The sequence below is a fragment of the Embiotoca jacksoni genome, unplaced genomic scaffold (assembly GCF_022577435.1).
Source record: "Embiotoca jacksoni isolate LCO1_2020_lvr unplaced genomic scaffold, fEmbJac1.0.p SCAF_72, whole genome shotgun sequence".
In the NCBI taxonomy this organism is placed as follows: Eukaryota; Metazoa; Chordata; class Actinopteri; family Embiotocidae; genus Embiotoca; species Embiotoca jacksoni.
The window spans coordinates 725,599-737,500 of NW_027185428.1; the positions used below are offsets into that span (position 1 = coordinate 725,599).

General features: G+C 45.1%; 1 protein-coding gene across 1 annotated transcript; it reads left to right on the forward strand.

Moving 5' to 3' along the window:
• Positions 1–305: 305 nt before the first annotated feature.
• On the forward strand, positions 306–9,499 carry hspd1 (heat shock 60 protein 1). The gene is made up of 11 exons (XM_069177372.1): positions 306–401; positions 1,900–2,075; positions 3,651–3,986; positions 4,075–4,170; positions 4,300–4,393; positions 4,666–4,834; positions 5,592–5,691; positions 5,794–6,039; positions 6,112–6,286; positions 6,422–6,600; positions 8,513–9,499. Exons 2-11 carry the CDS (start codon positions 1,902–1,904, stop codon positions 8,678–8,680), a joined length of 1,737 nt encoding a protein of 578 aa, XP_069033473.1. The 5' UTR covers positions 306–401; positions 1,900–1,901; the 3' UTR covers positions 8,681–9,499.
• The last annotated feature ends 2,403 nt before the right edge of the window (positions 9,500–11,902 follow it).

The following is an 11,902-nucleotide window of genomic DNA, read 5'->3' on the forward strand; positions in this document are numbered from 1 at the left end:
GTTCCGTGATGGGGCAATATTGCACAATGTCAACTTTGACCTTTATTTGTTTTCCTCCAATGGCACGCCAGAAAAGTCTGTAACCCCCTAACCCGGGAACGAGCATTACTAAAACTATAAGAACATATCACAGCACACGAGGTGTGCATATCAATTACGATATTGTGTTTTAGATCGGTATAATTTAGTGAAGCATTTGTGCTTGTTTGGTTAGAATTGTTTTAATAATGAAACCCTTATTGAAGGTAAATGTTCTTTATCCATGGTCCGGGGCTGGCCGGTGACTAACCCGGATGTGATAAGGCCATGTGCGGTCCCCTCTCTGCAGCTCCACGACTCCCTCAGCCTGAGATCATTCCGCCGAGCAGCCCAGCAGCAGCCACGAGCCCTTCACCTCCCAGGTACGTGAACATTTTCTTCCGAAAAGGGTTTTTCCAGTAGATTATTTTAGGGATCTGGTTTTTAATAGCTTTAATGGCGCTCAGCTACTGGATTTGTCTTCTCTACTGCAAAGACGTGCATGCTCCATGTTCCAGCAGACTCCGAGGAGATGGCCAGCTGTCACTGCACGACACCTTTTCATCCACATAGGGTGTTTTAGTTTGGGTCACGTGTCGATTTACAAAACTACCAACGCCGTGGAGAAGCCCGATGAGCAGCAGTGTTGAGTCATGTTGACGGTGTGTGTCTCCGGTCGGGTTGAGCTGGCCGGGATGGACAAGCATTTCCGCACATGCTTTTACAATTTGACCTTGTGACGCACGACCTGAAGAGTGGGGGGGAGGGGGGCATTCATTAATCCTATCACGATCAACGCCAATAAAGACTAATCGGATTCTTCATTATTAAAATGAATCCCCCCAAAAAAGTCCAAGACGACGGAAGTATATTCTGATGGACATAATTTGCAAGCAAAATTAATCTTTTGTTACATTGGAGGAAAATACTTTAAATCAACGTGTAACCTCCACATCTACGTTTAATATGACTAATGCTCAATAGCTTTTTGGAAATAGTTGTTCAGCCAAACACAAAAAATAGGGAAATTGTGGTTCATAAAACCAGAAAAGTCAACTAGAAGGAGTAGCTGATATTTCAGTGCATTTCCCCCCAATATGTAACGTTGACGTCACAAAGATCACTGTGTGTTTGTATCTGTTGCTGCAGCTAACAACCATTTTCATTACAATGGTCAAAAAAAGCCCAAAATGCTTGTTAAATATTCTCAGCGCAGGTTGAACTATCAACCCACATGTTGAGGTCCTTTTATTGGTTAACTTATTAACTCTGAATTCCCCTTGTCTTATACTTTTGTAAAAGCTTTTGAGTTATATATTATTAATTATATTTTATTTTGTGGTACAAACTTACACATGCTACTCCAATAAAGACCTATTTATCAAATGCTAAACTTGAGTACTTTATTACATTTTCTGTATTATTCTTGTCTTCTGATGTCATTGTGATGCATTATTTTATAATTGGTTTGTTGTTGCTGTTATTTATTAAAAAAAAAGACACATATTATTAAGAAAGCTAAACGTGATCTGCAAACTGAAGCCGACAATTTTCCCAGACGGGTTGGGAAAGTATGACTGACCTAAACTAACAACTATCTAATATACAGATTAGTAATAAAACAAATGGTTTACTTTTGGTTTTGATTCCACTTTTTAATAGAACTGATGTTCATTTATTCATTTACTGGCTTCATCTGACCACCTGTGACCACCATGGGGTGCAGTTTACATAGAAATCTGTGAGGTTGTGAAATGATTCGGTGTCTTTTATCTGAGATTCTTGTGATATGAACAAGCAGTCTTGATTCTTCTGATTTAATGACTCCTCTGTGGTAAATTTCAGTGATTATTTCTGCCATCTCTGTGCTTCCCCCCACAGAGATGTTTCGTTTACCCACCGTCATGAGGCAGATGAGGCCGGTGAGCCGAGCGCTTGCTCCTCACCTCACACGAGCCTACGCTAAAGACGTGAAGTTCGGTGCTGATGCTCGTGCCCTCATGCTGCAGGGCGTGGACCTGCTGGCTGACGCCGTGGCCGTCACCATGGGCCCGAAGGTAACTATTCCAGCTTCACCTTCAAACCACTGTTGTCCTGATGAGCAGATATACTGTACTTAAGCAATATTACACTTCAGAGGTGCTTACAGACGTCAGCGCCTCGGTCCGGACCGCATCACTGAAGCACCAATAATCACGTTAAAACAGCCTCCGGTGTAATATTACGATTAAACAACAAGTTACCAACTAAATAAAACATGTAATCTACATGTGTTCATATTGTGGAGCAATTCACTCTCTAAATATAAAACTTTTTGTTAGTGTGATCTGTTTCCATGGCAATACATCCATGGCAATGTATGACTAACAACTGGAAAACAATCAGTCCCGTCAGTAGACTCTTATGTAACGTATGTGATGTTTACTACTCCAGGAAGTAGTCCGACCCTTAGCAACCACCGTAGCAACAGAGAGGATTTCTAGTCTCCAACTGAATAAATACAGAACATAGAAACACTAAACTGATCAGCTAGTTCAGTCTGGTTGGAACAAAGATATCTGATGAACTAAGATATCTGAGGAACAAAGATATCTGATGAACAAAGATATCTGATGAACTAAGATATCTGATGAACTAAGATATGTGATGAACAAAGATATCTGATGAACTAAGATATCTGATGAACTAAGATATCTGATGAACTAAGATGTCTGATGAACAAAGATATCTGATGAACAAAGATATCTGATGAACAAAGATATCCATGGACTCCTGTGTTTTTAACATTTTAGCTCCGTGTCATGTGTTCAAACCAAACCGGTCCAGCTAGCCTCCTCTAGGATTGTAAGTGCGTGACTATCCGTGGTGTTACGGTACGGGTGCTTGGAGCGACCAAAAAGGACCAAAAGAGACCCGACTTCACCAAATGGGTCATTTAATAGAACTATAACAAGTAGAAACTACATTATATTACATATTATATGAAACTCTATTCTAATTCTATATTTTCTAGTGATGAGCAGGGTGTGATGTCATGATGATTTGACCAATCAGATCTCTGGATCAGAACTACTTGTTGTTTAATTTACCTTCATGAACACACTATAAGTGCTAAGAAGGAAAACAAACACATCCCGATGGCATATATTCTCTTCCCATAATCAACCCTTCCTGTATTATTTCAAATTAAAAGCCCTCTAGCGTTTTAATAGACAGAAACCCCTCAATTCTTAAAAAGGCTTTTATTGTGAAACATTTCCAAGACCATGTTGTGACCAAAGTCGGATGATCAAACTTGATCTCAATAATCTCTAAAAACTGTTGAAAATAACAGAGTTCTCTTGTTAACTTTATGAGAGCAACAGAAATATACATGATTACGGTTCCACCTTAGAAACGAGCCGCCTCCTTGTGTGCTCACGCACATTTTGGTGGTGGTGCATTTTGCTTTTACAAAATTGAATATTCATCTTTTTACAAACAATTAAAAAACACTTAGAAGAACAAATTAAGCACATTTACCACATGCTGAACGGGCAGGTTCAGAGCATTTCATACGGCTTATCATAAAACTAAATCCACAGGTAATGTCGCACAAGGACTTCATCTCACCACTTTCTGCCTCGTTTCAGGGTCGCACTGTCATCATCGAGCAGAGCTGGGGCAGCCCGAAGGTCACCAAGGACGGCGTTACGGTGGCCAAGAGCATCGAGCTGAAGGACAAGTTCAAGAACATCGGTGCCAAACTGGTGCAGGACGTGGCCAACAACACCAACGAGGAAGCCGGAGACGGGACGACCACCGCCACCGTCCTGGCTCGTGCCATCGCCAAGGAAGGTTTCGACACCATCAGCAAAGGAGCAAACCCCGTGGAGATCCGCCGAGGCGTCATGATGTCTGTGCAAACTGTCATCAATGAACTGAAGAAGCTTTCAAAGCCCGTCACCACCCCAGAGGAGATCGCACAGGTATGGGCATGTTGTGTTCACGTGTTTCTGCTGGCCCTCTAGTGGCCAGAAAAACATCCCAGATTGAAACTTGAATGTGATCCCTCAGGTTGCTACGATCTCAGCCAACGGAGACGTGGAGATCGGCACCCTCATATCTAATGCCATGAAGAAAGTCGGCCGCAAAGGAGTCATAACTGTCAAGGTTAGTTTGTACATGTATGTACTGTGTTAATGGGACTCGTTTACGCCTCCAATGAAGACGTCATCACCTGGTTTTGAGTCGGACCTTTAAATAACCACTAGTTCCTTTTATTTTTACTTTACATCTCAGGACGGGAAGACGTTGCACGACGAGCTGGAGATCATCGAGGGCATGAAGTTTGACCGTGGCTACATCTCGCCCTACTTCATTAACACTGCTAAAGGTAAAGCTACGTGCCCTGGCTTCGGCTGCATGCTACAACTACTGCAACTATCTGAATTTATTAATGTGCACTGGTAAAAAATAGGCATCGACAAATGATTTAAAAACACGGACGTCCTGAAATACAGGCAGCATGGACTGAAACGTATTCCAGTTTTGAAACTATTTGGAATCTGTACTTGATTTTTGAACGTACTTTAATGAACAAATTAGTTTCATGTGGTTAATGACTGTCATGAGGGGACTTGAAATGTGATTTGTGTGTCTTATCAGGCCAGAAGTGTGAGTTCCAGGATGCCTACCTGCTGCTGAGTGAGAAGAAGATCTCCAGTGTCCAGAGCATCGTGCCGGCCCTGGAAATTGCCAACCAGCACCGCAAACCGCTGGTGATCGTGGCTGAGGACGTGGACGGAGAGGCCCTGAGCACCTTGGTCCTCAACAGGTACGCTGTGCTTCTTCCTTCACTTAAAACTAGGGGCTGTGGAATATGTTAAGTTTGGACCACATAGCGGATATTTTTTTCTTCAGAGATATGGTAAAAGACTACATTGTTTATTTAGAGTTTTCTTATCATTTCAAGCACCAACTGTTACGCTGTTTCTAAGGATACCGTACTTTGGTTCTTACTTTTCAGCGGTAGGAAAGTATAAATATGTCCGTTACCATCTTGTACACTTATCATTATCACTAAAAAGTAAATATTATTTCAACCTATTTATTTAGTTGCTTTATTTGCAAAAGGTACAATGGAAGAACTAAGGCATGCTGGGAAATGCTAATGCTTTGGGCTAAGGGGAGGAGCCAGAATCCAGCTCTTCGGCCAGAGCAGTTAACGATCGGGTTATTTTATAATGTGGAGCCGCGATTCAAATGATCTGAGACTGTCAAATGAACTGTTAGTTACGTGTTCCATTAAAACTAAAGGAAGAGGAGGAATAACTAAATATAAAACCCACCAAGCAGGACAGTCAGGGGGCTACTTACCCTGCATTTATCTTTCATTTTGATCACACAGTTTTAATTCAAGTGCTTGTGACGCTTCACAAATGAATGTTCAATCCATTTATATAACTTGTATAAAATACCGAGATGTATATCATATATCGCCACTCAGCAAACATAACAATATGATGCATCATTTTATACTGAAATTACTCTTTGAATGAATTTTTTTTTTTTTTTTTTTTTTCCATTTTAAGGCTCAAGGTTGGGCTTCAGGTAGTCGCTGTTAAAGCTCCAGGTTTCGGTGACAACAGGAAAAATCAGCTGAGGGATTTGGCCGTCGCCACCGGGGGCACTGTAGGTCCACTTCTTCAGTCTCAACCAACTTCTTATTTTTAAATCTGAATCTGAAGGTCCATCTGACAGTATGACTTGATTTCTTTATCTTCCTTTCTGCAGGTGTTTGGAGATGAGGCGCTGGGCTTGACCCTCGAGGACATCCAGGCTCACGACTTTGGCAAAGTCGGTGAGGTGCAGATCAGTAAAGATGACACGCTGCTGCTGAAAGGAGGAGGCAGCTCAGCTGAAATGGAGAAACGGGCCGCGGAGATCGTGGAGCAGCTGGAGAGCACCACCAGTGACTATGAGAAGGAGAAACTCAACGAGAGGCTCGCCAAGCTGTCGGACGGAGTGGCCGTGCTGAAGGTTCGACTCGCTGCCGGTTTCTGATCACCCGTCTGCTGGAGAGGAAGTTGTAATATCTCTGCTTTGTTTCAGATCGGAGGAACGAGTGATGTGGAGGTGAACGAGAAGAAGGACCGTGTGACAGATGCTCTGAACGCCACCCGGGCAGCTGTGGAGGAGGGCATCGTACCGGGGGGGGGTTGTGCCCTGCTGCGCTGCATCCCTTCCCTCGATACCGTCAAAGCTGTCAATGCTGACCAGAAGATCGGTGAGTGATGGACGGGCTCTTCAAACCGGCAGCACCAGTCCCGGGTTGACAGTTTCAGTACTGCAGCCGTCTTTACAGCAAGATGTTGGTTCCATGTACACTTTTTAACTTGAATGTGACTCTCGTTCCAAACAGGCGTGGACATCATCAGACGGGCGCTCCGTATTCCTGCCATGACCATCGCCAAGAACGCCGGTGTGGACGGTTCTCTCGTGGTGGAGAAGATCCTGCAGGGATCAGCTGAGCTGGGCTACGACGCCATGCTGGGAGAGTACGTCAACATGGTGGAGAAGGGCATTATCGATCCCACCAAGGTACCGTGGAGCCAATGACATGAAATCAGGATGTTTCTCTTTCTGCTTCAGGAAACAGTTGTTCAGGAGAAAGCAACTAAAAGGCATGTTTTAGTGTTCACTGTTTCCTCACGCCTGGTTTGTAGTTTTGGAGTTTGAACCGGGTCGGCGTTGCCACATACTGGGTCCGAGGAATGCAGCATGTCGTGCAGTAGTTGCAGCACTTCCAAAGATGCACTTCACGCTTGTGTTTCTTTCACACACGTGGAGGTAGAGTACACGTACAACACTGCAATCCTCAGAGGTTCGTAGAGTTCACTGCACAACTCATTTAGTGCTTTGGTATACAGGACTGTCACTACGTCAAGGAAAGTAACTTCTGAACACCCGGGAACACCGGGGAACACCGGGGAACACAGGGAGCACCCGGGAACACCCGGGAACACCCGGGAACACAGGGAACACAGGGAACACCCGGGAACACAGGGAACACCCGGGGACACCGGGGAACACAGGGAGCACCCGGGAACACCGGGGAACACAGGGAGCACCCGGGAACACAGGGAACACAGGGAACACCGGGGAACACCCGGGAACACAGGGAACACCCGGGGACACCGGGGAACACAGGGAGCACCCGGGAACACCGGGGAACACAGGGAGCACCCGGGAACACAGGGAACACAGGGAACACCGGGGAACACCCGGGAACACAGGGAACACCCGGGGACACCGGGGAACACAGGGAGCACCCGGGAACACCGGGGAACACAGGGAGCACCCGGGAACACCCGGGAACACAGGGAACACAGGGAACACAGGGAACACCGGGGAACACTCGGGAACACAGGGAACACCCGGGGACACCGGGGAACACAGGGAGCACCCGGGAACACCCGGGAACACAGGGAACACAGGGAACACCGGGGAACACCCGGGAACACAGGGAACACCCGGGGACACCGGGGAACACAGGGAGCACCCGGGAACACCCGGGAACACAGGGAACACAGGGAACACCGGGGAACACCCGGGAACACAGGGAACACCCGGGGACACCGGGGAACACAGGGAGCACCCGGGAACACCCGGGAACACCGGGGAACACCAGGGAACACAGGGAACACCCGGGAACACCCGGGAACACAGGGAACACCCGGGGACACAGGGAACACCCGGGGACACCGGGGGACTCTAGGGAATTTTGTTTGCATGTTTAAATTTTAGTTGCCATTTATTAAAATTTTATATATTCCCTATATGGAGCCATAACGTTAGTGAGGGAGTTCTTGTCGGTCTGCATGTTTGGTAGCGTTAGTGGTCACTGACCGAAATACAAAATGTAGCTTATTAGGTTATGAGCTAATAACCATTATTGTTAGATAATATCTTTGCCTCTGCAATCAGTATTTAGACATGGATTTAATTTATTTCAATGTCGGCATGTGCAGCCTGTTTTTTAACAAATGACGCTATCTTGTCCGCGCACACAACACAGCCTCTTTTCCTGTTCAGTACCGGTCATGGAATTTCAGCTTTTAAGAGAAATTGACATTTGACTTGGAGTGGGAACTCTGCACAGATCTTGTTTTTATGGCATAGTGGCCAGACGGAAGCCTCTCATCAGTGAATGACCCATGAAAGCCAGGCCTGGCCAGAGCCCTGACCCAATCTCTGGAGACACCTAACAATGGGCTGGCCAGTAATGGTACCCATCCAACATGAACGCTCGAGTGGATCCGCAGAGAAGAATGACAATAAATCTGTAAATGCAGCTGTGCAAAGCTTGCCACGCCATACTGAAGACTTGAGGCTGAACTAGCTACCAATGGTGCTTCAACCAAGTCCTGCTAAGTGTTTCTTTAGTGAGAAGATTCTGAAGTCCTGTGGTCACCTGGTCATAACGGGCTGTACTTCCTTCCTTCCTCTGCAGGTGGTGAGGACGGCCCTGTTGGATGCTGCAGGAGTCGCGTCGCTGCTTTCCACTGCTGAGGCCGTTGTCACGGAGATGCCCAAGGAAGAGAAGGAAATGCCAGGAGGCATGGGGGGCATGGGTGGAATGGGCGGCATGGGCGGCATGGGCGGCGGCATGGGTTTCTAAGTTGGTCCTCCCGACTTCATGTACAGACTAAAACGTCAGAGTGAACATCGGCTGGAGAATCCCTCCACCAAGCTCTGTCTCCAGTGGCTGACTGACATCGAGTTAGTTGGAGCTACAAATGGTTGATGACCGCTCAAAGACTTGAGGGCGAGAACCAACTGAGCCCCGTTAGTCCTTCTCATCCTCCTACTTTACATCAGCACAAAACTCCCCATGTAAAATGTGCTACAGGAAGAAAAGTGTCCATATTAAAGGAAAATTCTGGTTTACTTCAACTTGGTGCATTTCCCATTAATGTGTCTATTGTAGCTCCACGAGTAATGATGAAGTTTAACTTTGCTCACATCTGTCATAGAGATTTGTGGAATCCAGGATTTGCATGTAAACAAAACTGGCCGATAGATATGAAAGTGATTTAATCAGCCGGCAAGAGTGAGATCCCTGATTCGGTGCACAAAATGGCTGGAATGAATTGTAAATTGGCATCTGAAGCAGACTGAAAACAAACACTTAATAATTCATGCAAAAAGTGTGTTTGGAAAGCTCATGTACGCTTTTTGTTTTCTTTTTTTCTGCACCCTCCACCTCTGTTGTAAAGATTCGGGTTTACCATGTGTCAACGTTGATGCACCCAGTAAACGCTTTGAAATCAACTGTAATTCTCCTTTAATTGGCCACAAGGAGAGGAGATCTTCAGTGTCGTCATCCTTTTCTTTTCTGTCATAGTGTTTTGTTAATTCTTTTTGTTTTTATATATAAATATATGTCATCAGTGATTTGATTGAATTAAACCAGTTTTCTTATAGACTTTGAAACATTTTCTGCGACTCGTCTTGTGTCACGACTGGATGCCTGAATGTGTCACCTGCAGCTGCTTTAGTCAGAAGAATGTTTCAGTCATTTTCATGTGTCTCACAAAGTACATTTGACTGTATGTGAGGAGGGGGTTAAAGTATTAAATTACATTACATTTCATTTAGCTGATGCTTTTATCCAAAGCAACTTACAATAAGTGCATAAGTATCAAAGCAGTAAAGCATCTCTTTGCTACAGAGTATAAATGTGGGACCCCTATTATGTTTTGCTTTAACACATTATATCACTCCCTTAAATCAGCCAGTCAGAGGACTTTATGTTCATTACTTTATTCCAAACAACAGTTCTCATTCAGTTCCTGTCTTGTGTCGAGGTTAATTCTTTTTTTTTAATAAATCAAGATGCTCTAATGTGTTCAGGTTCAAGTTTACCGTTTCAGTTTTTTAGTTCCCACTAAAGAACAAATTTCTCGCACTGCAATTGCAAAATCCACTTTGTATGTAAAAACATGAACTGAGAAAAAAATATATATTTTCACTGCAAACAAATTTGCTCTTAGTTTTGGTCACAGAACTCAAGAGTTTTGCTTATGAAATTGGATTTTCTGGTTGTGATTTAAAAAAAACAATCTATGCACTTTTAATCAAAAGTTACAAAACAGTGACTGAATGCAGTTTGTGTTGTGATTTGTTTGTCATCAGGTTAAACAACAACACTAATTTAAGGTCCAGTTTGTGACTAATAATATTAGCGCTTATCTTTATCAGTGTTTTAAATGGTCTGTACTTGTATAGTTTTATCACCTTTCGGTCTCAAAGCGCTTTAACAGGGTTTTTCTCATTCACGAGACAGATCACCATGCAAGGTGCTGCCATCAGGAGAACATTCACACACTGATGGTCATATTATTATATAGGAGGAGGGGGGAGGCGGAGGAAGGGGGGAGGCGGAGGAGGCTGCACTGGTGGCGGCTGCGAATGTGTTGAAGGTTGCTGGCGTGTTCGCCGCTGATGTGGAACCTGCCCTGGTCTCCGACCCACCAGCAGCTACGTCCACCGAGAATCTCCACCTAACACTCTGTATAAAGGAGGCGGAGCCTCGGGGCAAAGAGCTGGACGTGGAGGCTCTGCATCTCCGTATCAGAGCTCTTTGAGCTGGAGAGAGGGTCACCTGCTGCTCCTACGCCCGTATCCATAAACCAACGCTCACTTGTCTTCTTCTGGGTTTGACATCAGCAAACACGTCACATTAGCCCGAAGTCGACTCTTATTTCAGTGCTTTTGAGCGCATAGCCGGCGTGTTAAATTGTCCAAAAGGGTTTTGGTCACTTTTGTTACAGTGAAAACTTTCAGGGAATGCACAGAAGGTTTGCTCCAGTTTATCTATTGAGCAGAGTTTAGACTACGAGATTGTAAAAAAAAAACATGTTGCAAGCATATGAACTTGTCCCTGAAGCCTATCAGCAAAAATGTAGAAATAAAGATAAAATTGCCAAGCAGACGTTTGTGGAGTTCACACGAGAAGAGTGTTGTTTGACAAATGGTGGTAAAGTACCTCACTGGATGATCAGAGTCGATCCTCCTGGAGGAGTTTAACAAATGTGTTCCAGAGCGGATTGTGATGTAACTAAATGAACAAAAGCTGCAGTCCTCGCCGAGCAATTTAACCTTACACACAAAAATGTGTTTTCAGCACCTGTTGTTTGCAACTCAACCTCATTCTCCAAATGGAGTTAAATCACCAAAACCCGTACGTAAAATAACATCTGCAACCAGCAGCGAGATCCGCGAGTGTTTTTATTGTCATGATCCAGGTCATTTAATCGCACTGTGTCCTGTTCTTAAAAACAGAAGGACAGACAAAACTCAGTAAACCTCCTGTTGGGTCAATGGAAACGGTCTCTTCCCGAAAGTCTCTGAACCAGATGATTCTCAGATGTAGAACCCAGTTTAAACATTTCATTTCCACTCCTCCACTCATTCTCTCCTCCTCTCCTCCACTCCTCCTCTCCTCCACTCCTCCACTCATTCTCTCCTCCTCTCCTCCACTCCTCCACTCATTCTCTCCTCCTCTCCTCCACTCCTCCTCTCCTCCACTCCTCCACTCATTCTCTCCTCCACTCCTCCACTCCTCCACTCATTCTCTCCTCCTCTCCTCCACTCCTCCACTCATTCTCTCCTCCTCTCCTCCACTCCTCCTCTCCTCCACTCCTCCACTCATTCTCTCCTCCACTCCTCCACTCCTCCACTCATTCTCTCCTCCACTCCTCCTCTCCTCCACTCATCCACTCCTCCTCTCCTCCACTCCTCCTCTCCTCCACGTGTTGCCGTGTCTGTCAGATTGTAGGAAACGAATCAACCTGTTCCTCCTGCCTCCTGTTCCAGTGATCGGGAGCCCTTTGAGAGG

What these genes read in the sequence shown, in the direction of transcription:
- hspd1 (XM_069177372.1), top strand. Translation starts at nt 1,902, where the DNA reads ATGTTTCGTTTACCCACCGTCATGAGGCAGATGAGGCCGGTGAGCCGA. An exon ending in CCCCAGAGGAGATCGCACAG is followed by an intron (nt 3,987 to 4,074) that starts GTATGGGCATGT and finishes GTGATCCCTCAG; the next exon opens with GTTGCTACGATCTCAGCCAA. An exon ending in AGCACCTTGGTCCTCAACAG is followed by an intron (nt 4,835 to 5,591) that starts GTACGCTGTGCT and finishes TTCCATTTTAAG; the next exon opens with GCTCAAGGTTGGGCTTCAGG.